This window comes from Xenopus laevis, chromosome 4L (genome assembly GCF_017654675.1).
Source record: "Xenopus laevis strain J_2021 chromosome 4L, Xenopus_laevis_v10.1, whole genome shotgun sequence".
Lineage (NCBI taxonomy): Eukaryota > Metazoa > Chordata > Amphibia > Anura > Pipidae > Xenopus > Xenopus laevis.
This window is the reverse complement of record NC_054377.1, coordinates 151,082,366-151,107,834: the sequence shown is the minus strand read 5'-3', so window position 1 is coordinate 151,107,834 and position 25,469 is coordinate 151,082,366. Positions and strand designations below refer to the sequence as shown.

Genomic DNA, 25,469 nt, shown 5'->3' with positions numbered 1-25,469 from the left:
ATAAATGCCTCTAGAATAGCACCCCCTAGTGGGAAACAATATAACGATCCTTCTTGCCAGAAAGTGTGTTTCCTTGCAGTAGAAGACTTCAAAAATGGTTTAGGTTGTCTAACTATGTTTTTTATTTCTGAGGTCCAGATTTTGGCCGCCACCCTTCCCACATAGTTTCATAGTAATGGTAAAGAGATTGCTGTATCTGCCACAGTTCCAATAACACCAACCTGAGCATACAAGTGTTTACCCCATTAAGGAATTATCCGAAATCTCCACCACCATCTCCTCCACCATCAATTCTTTCCCGGCTCCATAGTTTGGGAAGCACCAGTCTAGGAGACCAGGACTAGACCAGTGAACTATGGGGACAGGTACAACCCACACATCAAATGGAATGTGTTACCAGCAAAATATTTGCCTAATCCGAGGCACTGGGACTCATCAAGAAATCCTTGATATGGATATTAAACCTTTTTGAATTGGTTTTTCTATTAGTGAATTGGAATAACATTCCTGAGGAACGGCTGCTGAGGAACAAAGTGTGGGTTATCCACACAATTACTCTCATTATCTGAGATATTACTTTCTATTTTTTTAGGATATTCCTAATGGAGCCCTGATATTACATTATTCTGATCACTGCAGGGAGAAAGATTAAATAAATTTCATATATAGAAATCATGGAAACCAGGAGGCAGCAGTGGGCTTGCAGAACATCAGGAGGATCACTGGGTTGGTCCAGGCACAAGGCAAGGCCATGGCGAGCTTTCTTCTCCTGTAATCACTTGGTCACTCTTGCTATGCCCATTTATCCCAAGGACATACTTTCTACTACTACATATAGAAAGCCTTAAGTCTTGGGACACGGCCCTAGTTACACAGTGCTCCTAAATATAAATATAACCTGAGTGACCCGTTCTTTTATTCCACATCTATTATTCTCTAATAGACAACAATGGATGCATGTAACAATGTAAAGTGAACGCTTTTCTTTTGCTTCCTTCCTGATCAAATAATTAATTAATTAAACGTGCCAAGATGGTGACAATAGGGCAAGAAGACGACAATTTGTCAAGATTGTGAAAAAAGAGCAAGATGGAAACAGTCAAGTAAAGATAATAGTAAGGCAAGATGAAGAAATTAGGGCAAGATGTTGGCAATAGTCCAAGATGGGGACAATAAGACAAGATGACAGTAGGGCAAGATGAAGAAATGAGGGCAATATGTTGACAGTAGGGCAAGATGGAGACAGTAGGACAAGATGAAGACAGTAGGACAAGGTGGAAACAGGACAGCATGGAAACAGTAGGGCAATATGTTGACAGTAGGACAAGATGGAGACAGTAGGACAAGGTGAAGACTTGAGGGCAAGAAGAAGACAGTAGGGCAAGATGGAGACAGCAGGACAAGATGAAGACAGCAGGACAAGATGAAGAAAGCAGGACAAAATGGAAACAGAACGACAAGATGGAAATAGTAAAGAAAAGATCAAGAAATTAGGGCAAGATGTTAACAATAGGCCAAGATGAAGACAGGACAGAAAAGATAACAGTAGGGAAAGATGAAGACTCGAGGGCAAGATGTTGACAGTAGGGCAAGATAAAGACAGCAGAACAAGATCAAATCAGTAAGGCAAGATGGAAATAGTAAAGAAAAGATGACAGAAAGGCAAGATGAAGAAGGTAACACAAGATTTTGATGGTTTAAGATGATGACAGTAGGGCAAGATGGAGACCATGGGCAACAATAATGCTTTGCATTAGTTTGGCTCAAAATGCCGCTCTTCATTTGTTATACTCACCACCAGCTCAAGCGTCATAAGTTGCACATTTCTATTTCATATAACAAGAGAGCTATGTAGTATGGAGGAACTAGGCAGATCAGAAATCTGCTCATTAACCCCACTCCAAAGATGACTATAGAAGCAAATATTCTTCCTAATAAATCAGAATGAATAAAAGTAATGTTTAACATAGGCAATAAAATTATAATATCAAACAGTGAAATACCAGCCAGGTGGCAACCCCTACCACTACCCCAATAACATCCGATGAACAAGATCAATCCTCTCTTGATGTTTAGAACATGGCACAATGACAATCTATGGGAGACTAAAACATCAAGATAAGTCAGTAACACTGTCATAGACACTAGGGAAGCATAAAGCTATAGAGAAGTAATTCTACACTCAGCTTTTAATAATTCCATTTAAACCAATGGAACAGAGAACAAAAATACCCATTTGTGTGACCACCATTGCCTGTATCTCTATTGGAGGAACAGGCTAAAAACGTAACATGTTCTATTGGTTATAAAATAAGGGTGGTAATCATTGGTTATAAAATAAGGGTGGAAACATTATTCAGTTGGACCTAATATTGAAGAGGGGTTAGTGCGGATCAAGTAAAGTCCAATCTAAGCTAAGACTGCCAGGTAATAGAGTGCTGAGCTTAGCGCCAATGTGTAGCTGTAAAACTCCAATATAAAAACTGTCCTTTTAAAATATTTTAGCGAACGTGGAATGAAGGAGCCGGGCTTTGATCAGTCATCTGGATAATGTTAAGTCTAAAGCGCCCATGAATTCCGTATAAACAAGGAAAAACACAGGGGGACGGAGCCAAACGACACAAATAGAACGAGCCTTACGCTTTTACAACCTCTCTCCGTTTTCTGGGTCCCTGGTGCATGAAACGCTCAATAAATGTGTGGGGTAAAAAATAGATACAAACAAGATCAGATTTTTAATAAGATCCAATGGGGAGGCAAGTGTTAAAGGCCAAATAAAACCAAAGGTGCCTTCCCCCTTAAATTGTTAAATGGGGATGGAAAAAAATTGGAGTTGACTATTTTGAAAACAGAACCATGGCAAAATATACATAGGGTTAAAACCTTTTTAATTTCACTTTTAATAACATTCACAGAACAAACTGCCAATTTTGGGAACATCGAGACAAAATTCCAGTGTACAATCCGGAAGAAAAATTATGTAAATTCAGGGAAAAGCCCAGAATGAAATTCATTATAATTTGGTGGGACCACTAAAAAATTGTAAAAAATGTAGGAAAACTTAAAAGAGCTTATGCAAAATCAAGGATTCTTCCAAGATTTGGCCTTTTTCAGAAGGATTCAGCCAAATCCAATTGCCTGGCTGCACTGAGTCCAAAATCCAAAAAATCATGTGACTTTTAGTCACACAAACAAGCAAGTCAAATATATTTTTTAAGCACCGAATCTTAAAATAGCGGATTCTGTGTTTTCCTAGTAAAATTGAGGTTTCACGGTACAGGTATGGGACCTACTATCCAGAATGCTCGGAACCTGGGGTTTTTCAGATAAGGGATCTTTCCATAATTTAAATCTCAATGCATGAAGTCTATGTACAATTTAAAGGGATCCCGTCATCAGAAAACATGTTTTTTTCAAAATGAATCAGTTAATAGTGCTACTCCAGCAGAATTCTGCACTGAAATCCATTTCTCAAAAGAACAAACAGATTTTTTTATATTCAATTTTGAAATCTGACATGGGGCTAGACATTTTGTCAATTTCCCAGCTGCCCATGGTCATGTGACTTGTGCCTGCACTTTAGGAGAGAAATGCTTTCTGGCAGGCTGCTGTTTTTCCTTCTCAATGTAACTGAATGTGTCTCAGCGGGACATGGGTTTTTACTATTGAGTGTTGTTCTTAGATCTACCAGGCAGCTGTTATCTTGTGTTAGGGAGCTGCTATCTGGTTACCTTCTCATTGTTCTGTTGTTAGGCTGCTGGGGGGGTGATATCACTCCAACTTGCAGTACAGCAGTAAAGAGTGATTGAAGTTTATCAGAGCACAAGTCACATGACTTGGGGCAGCTGGGAAATTGACAATATGTCTAGCCCCATGTCAGATTTCAAAATTGAATATAAAAAAAAATCTGTTTGCTCTTTTGAGAAATGGATTTCACTGCAGAATTCTGCTGGAGCAGCACTATTAACTGATTCATTTTGAATTTTTCTTTTCCCATGACAGTATCCCTTTAAGCATTAAATAAACCCAATAGAATTGTTTTGCTTCCAATAAGGATTAATTATATCTTAGTTGGGATCAAGTACAAGCGACTGTTTTATTATTACACAGAAAAAGGAAATCATTTTTAAAAAAAAGATTATTTGGATAAAATTGAGAATATGGGAATCTTTCTTCCCGTAATTCGGACCTTTCAGGATAACAGGTTTCTGAATAATGGATCCCATCACTGTATTAAAATTGTATACCAATTTCAGTTATTGTATTTTGTTTATGTATCACAACTTATATGTAAATTGCAATTCTGCATTCCTGACTCTCCTCCTGTTAATACGTTTTCGTTGGTCTTGACTGAGTCGGCCCCATCAAGTACCTAATATTGAATCTGCAAGAAAAGAATGGAAATGATATAAATGGGAGATTGTAGAATGGAAGAGACTAATTGCGTCCGACAAGACAAAGCCGTAATGCAGTAACAAGAATTCTGTTCATTTTTCGTGTTGTTCTTGCCAGCGATTAATAAGTGCAAGTTGGTGTGGGATATATGGTTCCTCTGAGCATCCGGGTTTGTATCTAGAGTAAAGTTCCCAGCCGCAGGTGCCTTGGCTCAGGCAGAAGAACATCAGACCAAACGAGAGATCTATTGCAGCCCTGGATTGACATAATAAATGGTAATTATAGAAGGTTCTTGTATTTCCCTGCGACTTGGCCAACAATTTGCTTTTTCATTTCAACGTGGTTATTCTTGATTCCTCTCCCAATAAACAATGTAATGAGACAGTCAGTCTGCATGTGATCCGTGGCCCCCAAAAAATGTAATGTCAATAGGCGAGTTTTTATTGGTTTGTCCAAGGTGACTTTTGGAGAAATTCGACTGAGAATTCCTACAGGAAATTCAGCAATTCTCCAATTCTGGAAGGTTGTTAGGGAGATTTTAAATTATCTTTAAAAAAAATTGCTATATATATATATATATATATATATATATATATATATATGTATGGGATATGTTATCCGAAAAACATGTTATCCAGAAAGCTCTAAAATACAGAACTGCCGTCTCCCATAGACTCCATTTTATCAGAATAATCCAAATTTTTGAAAATGATTTCCTTTTTCTGTGTAATAATAAAACAGTCGCTTGTACTTGATCCCAACTAAGATATAATTAATCCTTATTGGAGGCAAAACCAGCCTATTGGGTTTATTTAATGTTTATATGATTTTTGAGTAGACTTAGGGGCCGATTCACCAAGGGTCGAATATCGAGGGTTAATTAACCCTCGATATTCGACTGGGAATTAAAATCCTTCGACTTCGAATATCGAAGTCGAAGGATTTTAGCGCAAATAGTTTGATCGTTCGGTAGTTTTTTTGGTCGAAGGATAATCCATTCGAAGGATTTTAATCCAACGATCGAAGGATTATCCTTCGACCAAAAAAATTTAGCCAAGCCTATGGGGACCTTCCCCATAGGCTAACATTGGGTTCGGTAGCTTTTAGGTGGCGAACTAGGGGGTCGAAGTTTTTTCTTAAAGAGACAGTACTTCGACTATCGAAGTCGTAGTCGAATGTCGAAGTAGCCCATTCGATGGTCGAAGTAGGCCAAAAAACACTTTGAAATTCGAAGTTTTTTTTACTTTGAATCCTTCACTCGAAGTTAGTGAATCAGCCCCTTAAGGTATGAAAATCCGAATTATGGAAACATCCGTTATCCTGGCCTAGAAGACCAATCTGGGGGGTGAACAGGAGAGAACTTTTTGATCACACCTATTCTGTTTATTGGAACAGCGCACCAGGAGTTGGTACCAGTTGGACCCTGTTGTGGGCAAGTCATAGATTGGTGGAAAGTCGTCACTGGATTATGGTTATGAATAGCTGTTTAAGTACTGGAAGGAGCTGGATTGTCTCTTGTACTTTGAGGTTTTTTTACTAGAAAAATCAAATTTTTATAGGAAAAAGACTAGATTTTTTAAAAATGCTGCCAAAAGCCTGAATCCAAACATCCACCATCTCAGAGCTGTCAAGGTCCTGTATAAGTCAATGGGAGAGGCATCTATCTAAATTTCAAGTTTTAGTGGTCTGCGCTGGGTTTAGCCTTGAAAATCGGACGTTTTTGGACAAAAATTCAAAAAGTTTGAGATATTCTGGAAAAATTACTGAATAAAAAAAAGCCAGATAAGCCAGAGTGATTTGGGTTTTCATTTCGATTTTATCATGTTTTTCCATGATCCGATTAAATCAAGTCTTTTCTATTAATAAATAAGCTGACATCAGGCATGGAAGTTTGGTCGTGGTTTTTCATAAAATATGAGATTTTGTAGATAACCCCTTTAAAGTATATTCATAAATGTTTTTCTTTTAAAGTTCATGAGTTCAGCCTGATATCGATTCAATGAAACTACCTATTCTTCAATATTTTTTTCTGGGTGGCGGGTTGATAAAAAAAAAAAAAGCGAAATCCTTTTAAAACAAGCAACTGAAGCCTAATGTTACATCATCAAGTTACCTGTAGGTGTTTATGGAGCTCAGTTGTACCAGGGAAAAGCGGCACTTGCAGGGGCTTCCATAGAACTCCATAAAATCATCTGTCACCACCAAACGCCATCCATAGCACTTTGCTACACTTCCACAGGGAATTTGGCAGAAAAACAAAAAATAGCAAGAAATATCTAAAAAAAAAAAACCCTTAAAATAAAGAGATTGAGAAAAGTTCTTTGTGCATCTCACGTGTGTGTATATTTGTATTTATATAGTGTTACTTTAATGGACCTCTATAAGCCCTGGGCTATGTAGTCGGGTAACAATTCCACATTGTTTGTATCACTGATGTCTGAAAAAGACACATTTGCTTGAAGAGCGCCAACTCTTTTGTGGTTTCTAAATCTGAAGCTTTTCCCCATAAACCTTTCAAGTTGCTGGAAGCTAATGGTAGGGGCTCCAAGACGCAGGAAATATTCTGTAATAACACAACGTTTTAGACAATACAGGCTCGAGTCAGGCGAAAAGTATTTGTCCGACATTCTGCAAAGGGCATAATTATACAGCGTTCCCTATAGACGATCATACACACCGGGACAAAGCGGCAAGAAAAGTATAATTAAATCTGAGACCAACATCCCCCTTAGGTAAATTAGTCATAGGCTTTCTGGGCTCTCATTATCGTTTTATTTTATTTTTTTTACTTTTCTCACAAAAGCAGGAAATAACATATTATATAGGACATTAAAAAAAAAATAATTATTGCAAATACAGACAGGGTCGGAAGCTACAGAAGACTTAATCCCCAAAGCTAGACAGGCTGCCTGAGCAGAGAACTGTCACGTTACAAAATGAATTTGTCTTATACTAAGCTTGTCAAACGTCTCCTTCCAAGTGTTATGAATTACAACTCACAGCAGCCCTTATTAGAAGGGGTATTTGTTCATTATCGTAAGCAAAAGGTTGCTTCTCTTGAAAAGCTTCAGTAAAAAAACAATCCTGCTGTGTGTTCTGGGGTATACATGGAATTGACACTGTATTTATCTGCTGTGTTTTCTGGGGTATTATACATGGAATTAGCCCTGTATTTATCTGCTGTGTGTTCTGGGGTATTATACATGGAATTGGCACTGTATTTATCCTGCTGTGTGTTCTGGGGTATTATACATGGAATTGGCACTGTATTTATCTGCTGTGTGTTCTGGGGTATTATACATGGAATAGGCACTGTATTTATCCTGCTATGTGTTCTGGGGTATTATACATGGAATTGGCACTGTATTTATCCTGCTGTGGGTTCTGGGGTATTATACATGGAATTGGCACTGTATTTATCTGCTGTGTGTTCTGGGGTATTATACATGGAATTGGCACTGTATTTATCTGCTGTGTGTTCTGGGGTATTATACATGGAATTGACACTGTATTTATCTGCTGTGTGTTCTGGGGTATTATACATGGAATTGACACTGTATTTATCTGCTGTGTGTTCTGGGGTATTATACATGGAATTGGCCCTGTATTTATCTGCTGTGTGTTCTGGGGTATTATACATGGAATTGGCACTGTATTTATCTGCTGTGGGTTCTGGGGTATTATACATGGAATTGGCACTATATTTATCCTGTTGTGGATTCTGGGTATTATACATGGAATTGGCCCTGTATTTATCCTGCTGTGTGTTCTGGGGTATTATACATGGAATTGGCACTATATTTATCCTGCTGTGGGTTCTGGGTATTATACATGGAATTAGCCCTGTATTTATCTGCTGTGTGTTCTGGGGTATTATACATGGAATTGGCCCTGTATTTATCTGCTGTGTGTTCTGGGGTATTATACATGGAATTGCCACTGTATTTATCTGCTGTGTGTTCTGGGGTATTATACATGGAATTGGCCCTGTATTTATCTGCTGTGTGTTCTGGGGTATTATACATGGAATTGGCCCTGTATTTATCTGCTGTGTGTTCTGGGGTATTATACATGGAATTGCCACTGTATTTATCTGCTGTGTGTTCTGGGGTATTATACATAGAATTGGCCCTGTATTTATCTGCTGTGTGTTCTGGGGTATTATACATGGAATTGGCCCTGTATTTATCTGCTGTGTGTTCTGGGGTATTATACATGGAATTGGCCCTGTATTTATCTGCTGTGTGTTCTGGGGTATTATACATGGAATTGGCCCTGTATTTATCCTGCTGTGGGTTCTGGGGTATTATACGTGGAATTAGCACTGTATTTATCCTGCTGTGGGTTCTGGGTATTATATATGGAATTGGCACTGTATTTATCCTGCTGTGTGTTCTGAGGTATTATACATGGAATTGGCCCTGTATTTATCCTGCTGTGTGTTCTGGGGTATTATACATGGAATTGGCCCTGTATTTATCCTGCTGTGTGTTCTGGGGTATTATACATGGAATTGGCACTGTATTTATCCTGCTGTGTGTTCTGGGGTATTATACATGGAATTGGCCCTGTATTTATCTGCTGTGGGTTCTGGGGTATTATACATGGAATTGGCCCTGTATTTATCATGCTGTGTGTTCTGGGGTATTATACATGGAATTAGCACTGTATTTATCCTGCTGTGTGTTCAGGGGTATTATACATGGAATTGGCCCTGTATTTATCCTGCTGTGTGTTCTGGGGTATTATACATGGAATTGGCCCTGTATTTATCTGCTGTGGGTTCTGGGGTATTATACATGGAATTGGCACTGTATTTATCTGCTGTGTGTTCTGGGTATTATACATGGAATTGGCCCTGTATTTATCCTGCTGTGTGTTCTGGGGTATTATACATGGAATTGGCCCTGTATTTATCTGCTGTGGGTTCTGGGGTATTATACATGGAATTGGCCCTGTATTTATCCTGCTGTGTGTTCTGGGGTATTATACATGGAATTGGCCCTGTATTTATCTGCTGTGTGTTCTGGGGTATTATACATGGAATTGGCCCTGTATTTATCTGCTGTGTGTTCTGGGGTATTATACATGGAATTGGCACTGTATTTATCTGCTGTGTGTTCTGGGGTATTATACATGGAATTGGCCCTGTATTTATCCTGCTGTGTGTTCTGGGGTATTATACATGGAATTGACACTGTATTTATCCTGCTGTGTGTTCTGGGGTATTATACATGGAATTGGCCCTGTATTTATCCTGCTGTGTGTTCTGGGGTATTATACATGGAATTGGCAATATATTTATCCTGCTGTGTGTTCTGGGGTATTATACATGGAATTGGCCCTGTATTTATCCTGCTGTGTGTTCTGGGGTATTATACATGGAATTGGCAATATATTTATCCTGCTGTGTGTTCTGGGGTATTATACATGGAATTGGCCCTGTATTTATCATGCTGTGTGTTCTGGGGTATTATACATGGAATTAGCACTGTATTTATCCTGCTGTGTGTTCAGGGGTATTATACATGGAATTGGCACTGTATTTATCTGCTGTGTGTTCATGGGTATTATACATGGAATTGGCACTGTATTAATCCTGCTGTGTGTTCTGGGGTATTATACATGGAATTGACACTGTATTTATCCTGCTGTGTGTTCTGGGGTATTATACATGGAATTGGCTCTGTATTTATCTGCTGTGTGTTCTGGGATATTATAAATGGAATTGGCCCTGTATTTATCTGCTGTGTGTTCTGGGGTATTATACATGGAATTGGCCCTGTATTTATCTGCTGTGTGTTCTGGGGTATTATACATGGAATTGGCCCTGTATTTATCTGCTGTGTGTTCTGGGGTATTATACATGGAATTGGCCCTGTATTTATCTGCTGTGTGTTCTGGGGTATTATACATGGAATTGGCACTGTATTTATCTGCTGTGTGTTCTGGGGTATTATACATGGAATTGGCCCTGTATTTATCCTGCTGTGTGTTCTGGGGTATTATACATGGAATTGACACTGTATTTATCCTGCTGTGTGTTCTGGGGTATTATACATGGAATTGGCCCTGTATTTATCCTGCTGTGTGTTCTGGGGTATTATACATGGAATTGGCAATATATTTATCATGCTGTGTGTTCTGGGGTATTATACATGGAATTGGCCCTGTATTTATCCTGCTGTGTGTTCTGGGGTATTATACATGGAATTGGCAATATATTTATCCTGCTGTGTGTTCTGGGGTATTATACATGGAATTGGCCCTGTATTTATCATGCTGTGTGTTCTGGGGTATTATACATGGAATTAGCACTGTATTTATCCTGCTGTGTGTTCTGGGGTATTATACATGGAATTGGCACTGTATTTATCCTGCTGTGTGTTCTGGGATATTATACATGGAATTGGCACTGTATTTATCCTGCTGTGTGTTCTGGGATATTATACATGGAATTGGCACTGTATTTATCCTGCTGTGTGTTCTGGGGTATTATACATGGAATTGGCCCTGTATTTATCCTGCTGTGTGTTCTGGGGTATTATACATGGAATTGACACTGTATTTATCTGCTGTGTGTTCTGGGGTATTATACATGGAATTGGCCCTGTATTTATCTGCTGTGTGTTCTGGGGTATTATACATGGAATTGGCACTGTATTTATCTGCTGTGGGTTCTGGGGTATTATACATGGAATTGGCACTATATTTATCCTGTTGTGGATTCTGGGTATTATACATGGAATTGGCACTGTATTTATCCTGCTGTGTGTTCTGGGGTATTATACATGGAATTGGCACTATATTTATCCTGCTGTGGGTTCTGGGTATTATACATGGAATTAGCCCTGTATTTACCTGCTGTGTGTTCTGGGGTATTATACATGGAATTGGCCCTGTATTTATCTGCTGTGTGTTCTGGGGTATTATACATGGAATTGGCACTGTATTTATCTGCTGTGGGTTCTGGGGTATTATACATGGAATTGGCACTATATTTATCCTGTTGTGGATTCTGGGTATTATACATGGAATTGGCACTGTATTTATCCTGCTGTGTGTTCTGGGGTATTATACATGGAATTGGCACTATATTTATCCTGCTGTGGGTTCTGGGTATTATACATGGAATTGACCCTGTATTTATCTGCTGTGTGTTCTGGGGTATTATACATGGAATTGGCCCTGTATTTATCTGCTGTGTGTTCTGGGGTATTATACATGGAATTGGCCCTGTATTTATCTGCTGTGGGTTCTGGGGTATTATACATGGAATTGGCACTATATTTATCCTGTTGTGGATTCTGGGGTATTATACATGGAATTGGCATTGTATTTATCCTGCTGTGTGTTCTGGGGTATTATACATGGAATTGGCCCTGTATTTATCTGCTGTGTGTTCTGGGGTATTATACATGGAATTGGCCCTGTATTTATCTGCTGTGTGTTCTGGGGTATTATACATGGAATTGGCCCTGTATTTATCCTGCTGTGGGTTCTGGGGTATTATACATGGAATTGGCCCTGTATTTATCCTGCTGTGGGTTCTGGGTATTATATATGGAATTGGCACTGTATTTATCCTGCTGTGTGTTCTGAGGTATTATACATGGAATTGGCCCTGTATTTATCCTGCTGTGTGTTCTGGGGTATTATACATGGAATTGGCCCTGTATTTATCCTGCTGTGTGTTCTGGGGTACCATACGTGGAATTGGCTCTGTATTTATCTGCTGTGTGTTCTGGGGTATTATACATGGAATTGGCACTGTATTTATCCTGCTGTGTGTTCTGGGGTATTATACATGAAATTGGCCCTGTATTTATCTGCTGTGGGTTCTGGGGTATTATACATGGAATTGGCCCTGTATTTATCCTGCTGTGTGTTCTGGGGTATTATACATGGAATTGGCCCTGTATTTATCTGCTGTGTGTTCTGGGGTATTATACATGGAATTGGCCCTGTATTTATCTGCTGTGTGTTCTGGGGTATTATACATGGAATTGGCCCTGTATTTATCCTGCTGTGTGTTCTGGGGTATTATACATGGAATTGGCAATATATTTATCATGCTGTGTGTTCTGGGGTATTATACATGGAATTGACACTGTATTTATCCTGCTGTGTGTTCTGGGGTATTATACATGGAATTGGCCCTGTATTTATCCTGCTGTGTGTTCTGGGGTATTATACATGGAATTGGCAATATATTTATCATGCTGTGTGTTCTGGGGTATTATACATGGAATTGGCCCTGTATTTATCCTGCTGTGTGTTCTGGGGTATTATACATGGAATTGGCAATATATTTATCCTGCTGTGTGTTCTGGGGTATTATACATGGAATTGGCCCTGTATTTATCATGCTGTGTGTTCTGGGGTATTATACATGGAATTAGCACTGTATTTATCCTGCTGTGTGTTCTGGGGTATTATACATGGAATTGGCACTGTATTTATCTGCTGTGTGTTCATGGGTATTATACATGGAATTGGCACTGTATTAATCCTGCTGTGTGTTCTGGGGTATTATACATGGAATTGACACTGTATTTATCCTGCTGTGTGTTCTGGGGTATTATACATGGAATTGGCTCTGTATTTATCTGCTGTGTGTTCTGGGATATTATAAGTGGAATTGGCACTGTATTTATCCTGCTGTGTGTTCTGGGATATTATACATGGAATTGGCACTGTATTTATCCTGCTGTGTGTTCTGGGATATTATACATGGAATTGGCACTGTATTTATCCTGCTGTGTGTTCTGGGGTATTATACATGGAATTGGCCCTGTATTTATCCTGCTGTGTGTTCTGGGGTATTATACATGGAATTGGCTCTGTATTTATCTGCTGTGTGTTCTGGGATATTATAAATGGAATTGGCACTGTATTTATCCTGCTGTGTGTTCTGGGATATTATACATGGAATTGGCACTGTATTTATCCTGCTGTGTGTTCTGGGATATTATACATGGAATTGGCACTGTATTTATCCTGCTGTGTGTTCTGGGGTATTATACATGGAATTGGCCCTGTATTTATCCTGCTGTGTGTTCTGGGGTATTATACATGGAATTGACACTGTATTTATCTGCTGTGTGTTCTGGGGTATTATACATGGAATTGGCACTGTATTTATCCTTCTGTGTGTTCTGGGGTATTATACATGGAATTGACACTGTATTTATCCTGCTGTGTGTTCTGCGGTATTATACATGGAATTGGCACTGTATTTATCTGCTGTGTGTTCATGGGTATTATACATGGAATTGGCCCTGTATTTATCTGCTGTGTGTTCTGGGGTATTATACATGGAATTGGCCCTGTATTTATCCTGTTGTGTGTTCTGGGGTATTATACATGGAATTGGCACTGTATTTATCTGCTGTGTGTTCTGGGGTATTATACATGGAATTGGCACTGTATTTATCTGCTGTGTGTTCTGGGGTATTATACATGGAATTGGCCCTGTATTTATCCTGCTGTGTGTTCTGGGGTATTATACATGGAATTGGCCCTGTATTTATCTGCTGTGTGTTCTGGGGTATTATACATGGAATTGGCCCTGTATTTATCCTGCTGTGTGTTCTGGGGTATCATAAAACAAGCTGACACCGCAATTATGTAAAATCACCCTCTGTCTACGCAACTAATCATTTGGTCTTGCAAGGACCACAAAAATTTAGCGTGTTGCAGAGATAATCCAGCCAGCTACACTTAGGAGTAAATATTGAAACTTACACTCATGTTCACTGTACCACGACTGCACTTTTTGTTGTCTTGCTCCAGTATAGAAAAGTATAGCAACCACATATTCATCTATTAGTTGGTAAATTCCACCACACACTCTTGTTGATTCTTTTGATGGTTACCAAAGAGGTTAAGTGACTAATTGTATGTAACCTGATCATGATTATGACTGGATGGCCCAACCCATGTGATCACTGGTGAGGGGTAGTGAAACCTCTCTTTAATGTTGCTTTATGACCTCCTAGACATAACGTTGACAGGTGCCAAGCAAAATGGTATTTAATCCACGGCAAATAACTGTGATCCAATGGTTGGCTAAGGGTCCCACACACACAGCAGATTTAGGTAAGAGGCCAAACATTAAAAGGTTCTACTGGTCCAACCATCTTTCAGAAAAATAAAAAAGAGGATTTTTGTGTGGTTAGTTAAATCAAATTTTATGGAGTCATATTAATAATACCTGGGAATCATTAGCCATCTCACACCCTGAAGGTAAATGGAGCCATTCTGACAAAACGTAGAACGGAATTAAACTATAGAAATGGGTTATAAAGACATGAAAGACTGAGAACACAAGAAAGAGGGGATAGGAAGGAACAGAACATGAAGAAAGTCACTCCACCTCTATGAAAAGGCAACAAATTATGGAGCCAAAGGCAAGGAATATGAGCAGGGTGCTACCATACAGGGGAAATTACGGCACAATACAAAGAATGGGAGTTGAAACAATGGCTGTTTGGGGAAAACATAACAATAAGAGGCTTTGCCATTAAGTTACACACAGAGAAAGACAACTAAAACTGCGACCTTGAATGACTCAAAAGGAATATACAGTAACCTTGAAATACACATAAAACAGAGACCCAGAATGACTCAGGCAGACTCAGCAGATAAATATCCATTAAAGCACCAACATATTTCACAGCGGTGGACAAATACCTGCAAGGTGCAAAGCAACCATACGTACAACTACAGGCCTATAATGTACAATATTAACCCTGTCAGTGCTGTTTGATTATATTGTATGTTATCTTTTTTTGAATACACCTTATGTTTCTAAATCTGAATTTGTATATAATTCCGTTGCTGGAACAAGACTGATGACTCTAAATACAAATATGTATTTCAGAAATATATTTTTCCAAAAACAAATATAATTGGGAAAGACCTATGTCTCCCGAGTGCTCCAGTAACAAATATGTACAGTAAGAGAATTCTGACTTTGATTAAAGTGATCAAAACATGTAAATTCGATTGCAAGGCCAGAAAGGCCGCTAACAATAAGTTGACCCCAGAAAAGCTTATATTTTAAAAAAGGACAAAATTGGCACATTCTACTCCAAACTGCAAATCTTTTGTGTAGTGGTTGGTGGTTTTTTGTTACAGTTTGGAAAATCATCTCTAAACTTTGACTTTACAGCTTCTTATCTTGTCTCTAAGGTCCAAAGGTTAAACTTCATGAATATGAATCTCAGGGTGAGCAGCGCACAAATAATTACCAAAGTATGTGGCAAGTAGAGGCGACAAATTCAAAGAAGCGAATATGAATTTAAGTGGCTGACACTTCCGCTGTTGCAAAACCAACACACAGATTGTGTTCTACAGGGACTATTATCTTTAGTAAGATTGTGCCCCCTAGGGCCCAAACACATAGCGATTTTGTAGCTGGGGTGCTGGACCCTTCACTGAGATATCAGGCAAATAAATGCTGTATCTTTAGCACAATTGCTGACTTGAGAGGCTTTTTTTGGAAAATATTTTAATGGAAGAGATAAACATAGGCACAAAAGCAGGTTGTGCATCGTCTTACCTAGATATCAACAATGACCTCACAGGGGCTCACCAACCAATAAACATCCTCTCCTTCACCCTGTGCCAAATTCGGAGTCACCGTTGAGCCCTACTTTTCAATGAATGTTCTCCTTTATCCAGTTGGACAAGCCTAGCAAAGACATCTCCCCCACCTTTCAACTCATCCATTCCCACTTGCTCATTCTCCAAACCTCTATGGCCTAAATGTCAGAAATATTATTTTATCCCATTCTGAAGGCTCACCAGAGAATTGTTTATACAGTGAGATCTGAACTCCACAATAACACGAAAATTTGTGCAAAATCCATTATCTAAAAATCACCCTGCGAGAGGCTCCCGGATCTCTGCCCTAAGCGTTGCAAATGTAAATCGCAGAGTCCTTGACCCGTGGTCCGATCCTTGTGACTCTAATTAAAAGGGGCACAGAGCGTGAAACTGTGTTTTCTCTGTCTGCAAATTTCTCAATTATTAATCTGCATAGATATTTTCTCGAGCAAAGCCCTTTTCCTACATGTCTCAACATGAACGCCGCAGTAGGAATTCTTTGAAAATGTTTCATTTTCTAAAGCAAATGCATTAATCATAGGCCATTGAGCCATTTATTCTGTTTATTTTCTCAGGTGCTTCAGAGACACAATTACATGCTATTAACACATGATATGCAATTACAGCCCTGGATTCTGAGAGGCTGAAGGAGTCTCTTGGTGGTGACATAGCACAAAAATACTTGGCTGTATGTTGTAAGATGGAGAGGTAAGGAGGTTAAGTGAGGAGCCATTAATTACGTTATCCCCCCCCCCATCCCGCCTTTGGAGAGAGAAGTGTCAGCGACTAAAGGAAATCTTTTTGATGAATATGAGGTTATGAGTTTCGTTATGAAAAGAGGCTTCATACAGAAGAGCTAGAAGCTGGGAATTTGGATGCTGTCATTGGCTACTGGATGGTCTGGTTCTATGAAAAAAGTCATGCTCTGATGGGCTACAGATTGGTCTGACCTGGTAAAACAGTAATGTTCTGATTGACTACAGTAGTAATGCACGGGTCAACAAATCTGTGACAGGCACGTGAGCCTAGGGTACCCGTACCCAAGCAAACTCATAGTGCTCCATTTTAATAGTGAATGACCTGCAGGTGATATCTTGGAGGGGCTCCAGCAATGATATCACCAAAGGGTTGGGGAAAAAAGATGCAAAGTCTAAGGTAGCAGGTCTAGCATCACCACAGCTGGTACCACGCCTGCCATCTGCCCAAATCCACAACAGTAGCGTCTCTTTGTGATCTGAACCTACCCAAAACACGGTGGGTGGTGGTGCACCCTCACGTCATTCGGCTACTAACCCTGTGAACAATGCAATGCTCTGATTGGATACATGAGGTTCTAGTCTGATCTAGATCATGAGTCAACCTGCCCCAACACCTGTAAGCTGCCTTCAGAGTCTCTGGGTACCACCCATTGATTGACTTGTAACCCCTGCTCTGTATGGTCTTGGTTTCACCCCTGTTTAAATTTGGTGATTCAGATGCCGGATGGAGCATCCACAGAACAGATCCAAGGCACCGGTAGTTATTTGGCTTGGCCATATACACCTGATTTTGGTCAGAGGTTCATTAATAAAGCAAAAAATAAACTGTCCAATTGAAGGCTCAGTAGAACACAGTACTTCCCAGACCATAAAATATATTTAGGATTTAGCTCTCTTTAATCCCTTCAGAGTGAGGCTGCAGAGAACTTGCATTAAGTAATGTCGGCGATGCCAAGAAAAGCACATGCTACGGATCTAGAGCTTCAGAACAAGTGTGGGCTGCAAAGTGTATTGTGGTTGGACCAAAAGCCTCTTACATTCTACTGCTGACCGACCTGAGGCACTTGGATTGTGTTCAAGTCCCGTATGGAAACCAGGTACTTGGAAGCAATGGCTTTGATCAAATCACCATCATGAGAGGTTGGCACGCTCAGCCGTTGTCTCTAACGATGGCATAATAAATCCAACTTCTCCTACAGTCATTCCAGGGGCCGAACTACGAGCCACAGTTTATTTCCACTCTCCCAGTGAGGAAGGAGGAAGAAGAAACAATGTTACTTTTTAAAATTTGGCTAATGTATTCATTTCAGAACATTTGTTTTACACTGCAGAGTTTTAGATTTTCCCAGAATTTTATGGTGTTTTAAAACTCGTCACGGGTTGAGGGCCCAGGGCAAATGCCATCTCTGTCCTGCCCTTGCAAAGAAGGAGGGAGTCGAGAATGTTATACAAGATCCTAACATATTTTTTAACTTTTCCATGCAGAAATAACAGATTCAATAGACCTCTTTGGTCATTGGTTTTATTAGAGGCCGAGTATGCTAAGAATTCCCAGGCATTTTTGAAGACCTTGACCCCTTTTCTTTGTTTGTTTCTGAGTCTATGGTGTCTATTCATCATAGTCATATCTGGCCAGTTGGTGGATTTTCATGTGTGATCCATCATAGTCAAGGAAAGCAGATGCACGGAACACTGAAATGTTTTTCTTCTCTTCCTTAGTTTTTAACAAGGTTACAGATATATAGAAACATAGGGGTAACAGTCACCCTGCTATAGTTCCAAGGGTACCCAGGGTACAAATAAACACTCACCCCAAATCTCCCCCTAACTGACCTTCAGACTGGGCACCCTTAGCTCATAACAAGGTTACAGATATATAGAAACATTGGGGTGTCACCCTGCTATAGTTCCAGGGGTACCCAGGGTACAAATAAACACTCACCCCAAATCTCCCCCTAAATGACCTTCAGACTGGACCCCCTTAGCTCATAACAAGGTTACAGATAGATAGAAACATTGGGGTGTCACCCTGCTATAGTTCCAGGGGTACCCAGGGTACAAATAAACACTCACCCCAAATCTCCCCCTAACTGACCTTCAGACTGGACCCCCTTAGCTCATAACAAGGTTACAGATATATAGAAACATTGGGGTAACAGTCACCCTGCTATAGTTCCAGGGGTACCCAGGGCACAAATAAACACTCACCCCAAATCTCCCCCTAACTGACCTTCAGGCTGGGTCCCCTTAGCTCATAACAAGGTTACAGATATATAGAAACATTGGGGTGTCACCCTGCTATAGTTCCAGGGGTACCCAGGGTACAAATAAGCATTCACCCCAAATCTCCTCCTAACTGACCTTCAGGCTGGGTCCCCTTAGCTCATAACAAGGTTACAGATATATAGAAACATTGTGGTGTCACCTTGCTATAGTTCCAGGGGTATCCAGGGTACAAATAAACACTCATCCCAAATCTCCCCCTAACTGGCCTTCAGGCTGCGCCCCCATAGCTCATAACAAGGTTACAGATATATAGAAACATTGGGGTAACAGTCACCCTGCTATAGTTCCAGGAGTACCCAGGGTACAAATAAGCACTTACCCCAAATCTCCCCTTAATTGACCTTCAGACTGTCCTCCACAAATTAAGGGGTGGGGCAATGGTAAACTGAGAAGTTATCAGGTGTACCTGTTGCTTTAACTGCTGTACGAGTCTGTCCTTCTCTCGTTTTAGAGCAATAACTTCATCTTGAGTCTTTTTCTTCTTTGAGGCAGAGAGTTCGAGCAAGGCTATGTTGGCATCTTTCTCACTGATTGTGGCCAGCAGGGCTCCTTGCCTACAGAGAGTGGGAAGAGCAAGTCATTAGTGGACTAGAAGTAGAAGAGTGAAGATTAACACGGTGGAGCATCAAGCCTATACCATACATCATACAATCTTTCATCTCAACATCAAGTCCTTAAAATCGATGGCACTTTTGCCTTCACAGTGAAGCATGCACTGTCCTCCATTCTGAAGGCTTGCCCATTCATGTCTCAATGGATACAGGATACCCTTAAATGATGGTTTCCAAGTGATATGTGTGACCAAAATGTAACCGGGGGCCCTGTAAGACCTCCTTGGAGATTGTGCCTATTCCCATTATAAGAATAATGATTACAAACACTGTGGCACTAAGCGTTACTAAAAGGGGCTCAATAGTCTACAGGTACTACCAAAAAGGTAGTAAATTGCACTTACTGGGTACAGCTCAAAGGTTCTTAACTACCTACTATTGACATCTCTTAAAGCAATTAAGATTTGGATTTGACCTCATGCTCTGGAACAGGGCCTCCATTAGAAATCAAGGGTTCCCAAGTTACTCTGTTGGCCTCCACTTAGGGGGCCTGTGTTGTTGGTCCACTGACTACCTAAGAAACCTGGGCAGATATGTCCTAGTGAAAAAAGTCACTAAATAGGGCATACTGGAAGACCTGACCAAACCTGTCCATAGTTCTACAAGGACAATTTCATGGCAGTGCTGCTCTTGAAACATATACTGTACACTCCATTCCATGAGAAGTATTACACCAGTAATAAGTTCTACACTATAAGACAGGAATACCCTATCTCTTCCATGGTCTTCTGTCCAGTAGGTCAGTTCCTTGGCCCATTTACTCCCTGAGGGAAACATTGCAGTAACCTATTTTAATGTTATTCCTACTTTGGCGCTAAGAGTTAGTGCACCCCATTCATATCATTGTGTGGCCACGGCACTACACCCTACTAACATATTCGCCTGACGTCATGTGACTGTCAAGTGAGAGTGACATCGCTAAAGAAAAGTTTGGATTTCCACTCAAAGCTACCATGACATGGAAAAATATATATCTTGTGTAAAATGCTTTTATTGGTTGAGTTCAAACACTTCCATATTTAATTGTAAACATTCTAAAAAGGCTCCACGACAATGATAAAAAGCTTCTATCGAAGGAAATGTAAATATTTAAGGGTAATACTTCTAAGGGGCAAGAGAAAGAGCTCAGAGAAAGCTACTCGAAAATTAAAGGACGGGGATTCATTTTAAATAAACACTAGAATTTCTCTCTGAATTCTCATCCACCATCATTTATTATGGTTGTTATTCTAATGTAAAGACCCAATCTGTAACTGTATACATCTATATAATGGATGGGCCGTAACCTCACAATACACCGGCTAGGGCTTTCTGGAAATTTTTAAAAAAAAAACATTTTATTTGCACAAAGCCGAAGAAGGAAACATTTAACCTCTTAAAGGGTAAATAGATCCTATTACTTAGTGGTTTTATCTTCCATTTATAAGTATGATTAACTGAAGAACCTACGGGCTGAGTATTTGGATCAGTCCAATTTACCCATCATGTGTTTTGCCAAATAAGTCCAATACCGGCATAAAAGACAATAAAAAGAACATGCATATACACATGCCAAACAAGGACATTTTAGTGGGCAGTGAATCAGCGTTGGCCCTATAATGCCTGTCTACATTCAATCTAATGTGAATCCAAGCGGCTACGGATTAGTGGCATAACTACCGCACAACAGACCCTGCCACTGGGGGGAGGAGTCATCTTAGAAAGGGGTAACGCCTTATTTATCAGTTTCTTTCAGGGTGGGCGTAGTGGGTAGAGTCCAAGACAACACTATTTGCTGGCATCTACTGGGGGATATATTTAAATGCCTCTGGGAATTTGACTGGACTATTTTAGTTAGTCAACCAAAAAAGTTACTATAATTATTACAGACAGACAAGTTGGCTTTTTGTTCTTTACTGTAGACATGTGTTTTATGCCTTCCCAAGATTGGCTCACCATAAACCTTTTCTCCATGCACATGTGATAACTGGTTGGTCATCTCAACTCAAAGTTTTCCTTATGCGCCATTAAAGCAGTGGTTCACAAACTCTGGGGTTTGCCCCATGGAAGGGCATAGAGTAGTAGCAAGGGGGGCTCCATAACATCTTGAAAGTGATTTGAGGTGAAAAATATATTTTCTGTCCTCGGTTTTACCAGAAGTGTGGCCTGATGGACCTCAGGGGTGGGGTTTCAAAGCTACAGAAATCCTTGTGGGATGACCAGTCGACACAGAAACACATGAAGAAAAGTCGTATGGCAAGCCAAGTGGTCAAAACTGAAAAGGCAAAGTAGATGTCTCCATGGGAAAGAGCAAAAATTTCCCATACAACTTGTTTAAACGCCCGCTGGGACCATCTGTGGAGCCTCAGCCTGACCTCCATGTTCATATCTTCATTTTCTACGAGCAGCGGATTTGGGAAACGAAATTCTTACTATTGTTTAATAAAAGAGCCTAATGAAAATACATTTATCAGCCATTTATTACAGCCATCCATTTCTCCGAATACCTCTGTGTTAATATTTAGAGGAAAAAAGTAATCCTTTCAGCTATTAGAAGCTTTTCTTTCACTTTGGCTGCCTAATCTGTTATATAAACATCAGGGTAGAGTTTCTCCCAGGCTCCTTGCAAAAAAAAAAAAAATCTAATGCACCCACCGAGTTAATGGAAAGTCCTACGACAAAGTCTAAATTGGAAACATTTACCATACAGGAACTCGCAGGTTTAGTCTCCATTTTGAATTTGTAAACATTCTGTCAAGCGGCAGATAGTAAAATATTTGTATTGGGCGCATTGGCCTCCAGGAAACAGGAATCTTTCATTATGGCTTAAATCATGGGGGTCAACCCGGCGTTCCCAATAGTGAATGACTACAAGTACCAGCATCCTCCAAAGGGACAATGGAAGATTGTAGAGAGACACATGTTTAATATCCTTGGGTTGACTGGGTTTCAGACTGGGTGGAATGGAGAAATCTTCAGCAAGATCAGTGCAAATGGCATCAACCATATCATGTACAATTGCCTATCCACTGCCTGTAATATATTGGGTCTACATACAGGCACACTATGATGGCAGTTTACAGGGGGCGGGGCAGGAAGTCTGTGACTGAAGACATGGGTGGGACTAGAATACTCTGATGGCAGCTTACAGTGAGTGGGGCAGGGAGTCTGTAACTCAAGTAGTGGGTTGGAGTAGATCAGTAATGACGTAGGTACATTAATATGAAGGGCATTGTACTCTATGGTGTTGATAGATGAGAAATAGAAGGAGCTTTAAAGCAGACCAACTGGAAATTGGAATATCTGATAAAGAAATGCGTTGCCTATATGGGAATTCTTGGCTAATGTTGTGCTATACAGTAGATACAGTAAATTCGTAATTGACTGTGCCCCAATCCAGCAGACCCACCACATGGACGGCCTTGCCAGCACATTGCTGCTGCTGCTTCCAACCTAAATATGTTACAAATTGCTTCTAAAAACAGCAATTTTACTGAATATATTATAGCAGATGTAACCACTAAAGCATCTGAATTATAACAACATTATGTTCCATTGAAACAAAGGCTCTGCTAAATATTCTGCAGGCAATTTCAAAGTCCGTCTTGCTAATTATATGGCAGCCAAACGACTTTTCCCTAAACTGGGCCAATCTGCTGTGTCTAACATCAAGTTTCCACTTGGAATTAAATCAAATAGAGAAAAAAAAAAATTATGAATCCCACCGTTAGTTCAACTGCCAAAGGGGCTAACGAAATGTAATATTAGCCAAACTAGATGTGATGCAATTAATCCAAAATACAAACAGAAGTAGGGTTCTGCTAACACAAAACAAAAGCAAGGCTGCTCCACCGCCTTCTGCCAAAAAACTGAAGCGCTTTGTAGTAATGTCAAAAAATCTCATTTTTTACGCTTCAATTCTTTGTGATAATATCACAGAGAAGAAATCGTAGTATTCACTAAATTAGAGAAGTAGTCAAGGCACAATTAATAGATAGATAGATAGATAGATAGATAATGGATGGGTGAATAGATGATGGATGGATGGACAGATAGATGATATAAAGGGGCAAATTCACTAAGGCGCGAAGCGTTAATTCGCTAGCGTTTGGCATTTTCGCTACTGCGCAAATTCACTATGAACGCTGGCGTAGTTTCGCTAGTGTTACTTCGCAACCTTACGCCAGGTGGATTTTCGCTAGCGACGAAACTACGCAAATTCACTAACGCGCGCAGTGTACTGAACGCTACCTTTTACGCTAGACTTCCTTCGCCACCTCAGACCTGGTGAAGCGCAATAGAGTAGATAGGGATTGTTTAAAAAAAAGTCAATTTTTTTTCTAAGTCCCAAAAAACGCTGGCGTTTTTTCTACATGATGGGTGATAGGCTGAAAAAGATCGAAAATTTTTTGGGGCTCCCCTTCCTCCCCCCTACATTTCCTGACTCATGGCAACTTACCTAGACAGTGGGCACATGTGTGGGGCAAAATAAAATTTTTATTTGCTGATTTAAAGGTTTTCTAGGCATTTGTAGTGCTGATACGTATTCCTCCATTGAAATTTGAATTTCGCGCCGTATGCAAATTAGCCTTCGCTAGCGTAACTTCGCTTTATATAGCGCATCAACGCTAGCGCAACTTCGCAACCTTACGCTACCCCTGTGCGCAACTTCGGATTTTAGTGAATTTGCGGAGCCCTGGCGAAACTACGCCTGGCGAAGTGCGGCGAAGTTGCACCTGGCGCAACTTCGCATCTTAGTGAATTTGCCCCATAGAGAGATAGATAGATAGATAATGGATGGGTGAATAGATGATGGATGGATGGAAAGATAGATGATATATAGAGAGATAGATAGATAGATGGATGGATGGATGGATGGATGGATGGATGGATGGATGGATGGATGGATGGATGGATGGATGGATGGATGGATGGATGGATGGATGGATGGATGGATGGATGGATAGATAGATAGATAGATAGATAGATAGATAGATAGATAGATAGAAAGATAGATAGATAGATAGACAGACAATAGATGGATGGGTAGACGATGGGTACCCTCTATTGTAAAATAAAAGGGTAACAGAAGTCACAGAGGGCTTCCAAGACTATAAGTAACTCTGAAGTGACTTCTAACATCTAAACTCATCCTCCTTTAAAAGGGGGTACAAGTTTCAGTGAGTCATGTGACACAAATGACATAAGCCATAAGCTCCGATTATAACTGATGACATCACTAAACACTGTTTATAAAGATATATTTTACAGGAAGTTCATGGAGCTTATGTATTCCAAGGATATGTTTCCTTAAGTCACTCTAGACCCTGCCTCTTTTACCCAAACATATTTCATATACACAACACACAGGCTCATTCATATGTATCCATGTGGTCTATTTATCATGCACTAATTAGAGGCAAATGCTGAAAATCTATTTGTCATTCACTGCTGGGAGATTTGCTAATAAAACACAAGATTGATTTCAGCTGAAAAGAATAAAACACAAAAAGACATGAAGAATTGTATCTTAGATAAATGCTTTTCTTGAGAGGCAAAGCTGTTAACCTCTCCCATAAAGCACTAATGCATAATTGTCCTGTCACTTAAACCAGTCATTAAGAGAGTGGCCTTATAAACAATGTTACTTTATGCTCCATCCTTCCCGAATGTGTAGCGTTTGCTAAGTGCAGGACTAGATAAAGAGAGTCTGGAGATATATTTAGGGACGGACACTGGTTTAGCTCTTTCCAAGGTCAACACAATCAAATGAAATATGTTCCAGGTTTGGCCAAATATGGTCTCGTGTATTTGTGATTTTGCAATA

General features: G+C 40.0%; 1 protein-coding gene across 6 annotated transcripts in view; it reads right to left on the bottom strand.

The window, feature by feature from the left end:
- LOC108704021 (ERC protein 2-like) overlaps positions 1-25,469 on the bottom strand; it is a 528,894-nt gene that overhangs the window by 168,983 nt on the left and 334,442 nt on the right. For all 6 annotated transcript variants that reach the window (XM_041590955.1, XM_041590958.1, XM_041590956.1 and 3 more), the window contains one exon: positions 19,459-19,606. In XM_041590955.1, the coding sequence (XP_041446889.1) occupies positions 19,459-19,606 (148 nt within the window). The remainder of the gene's footprint in view (positions 1-19,458; positions 19,607-25,469) is intronic.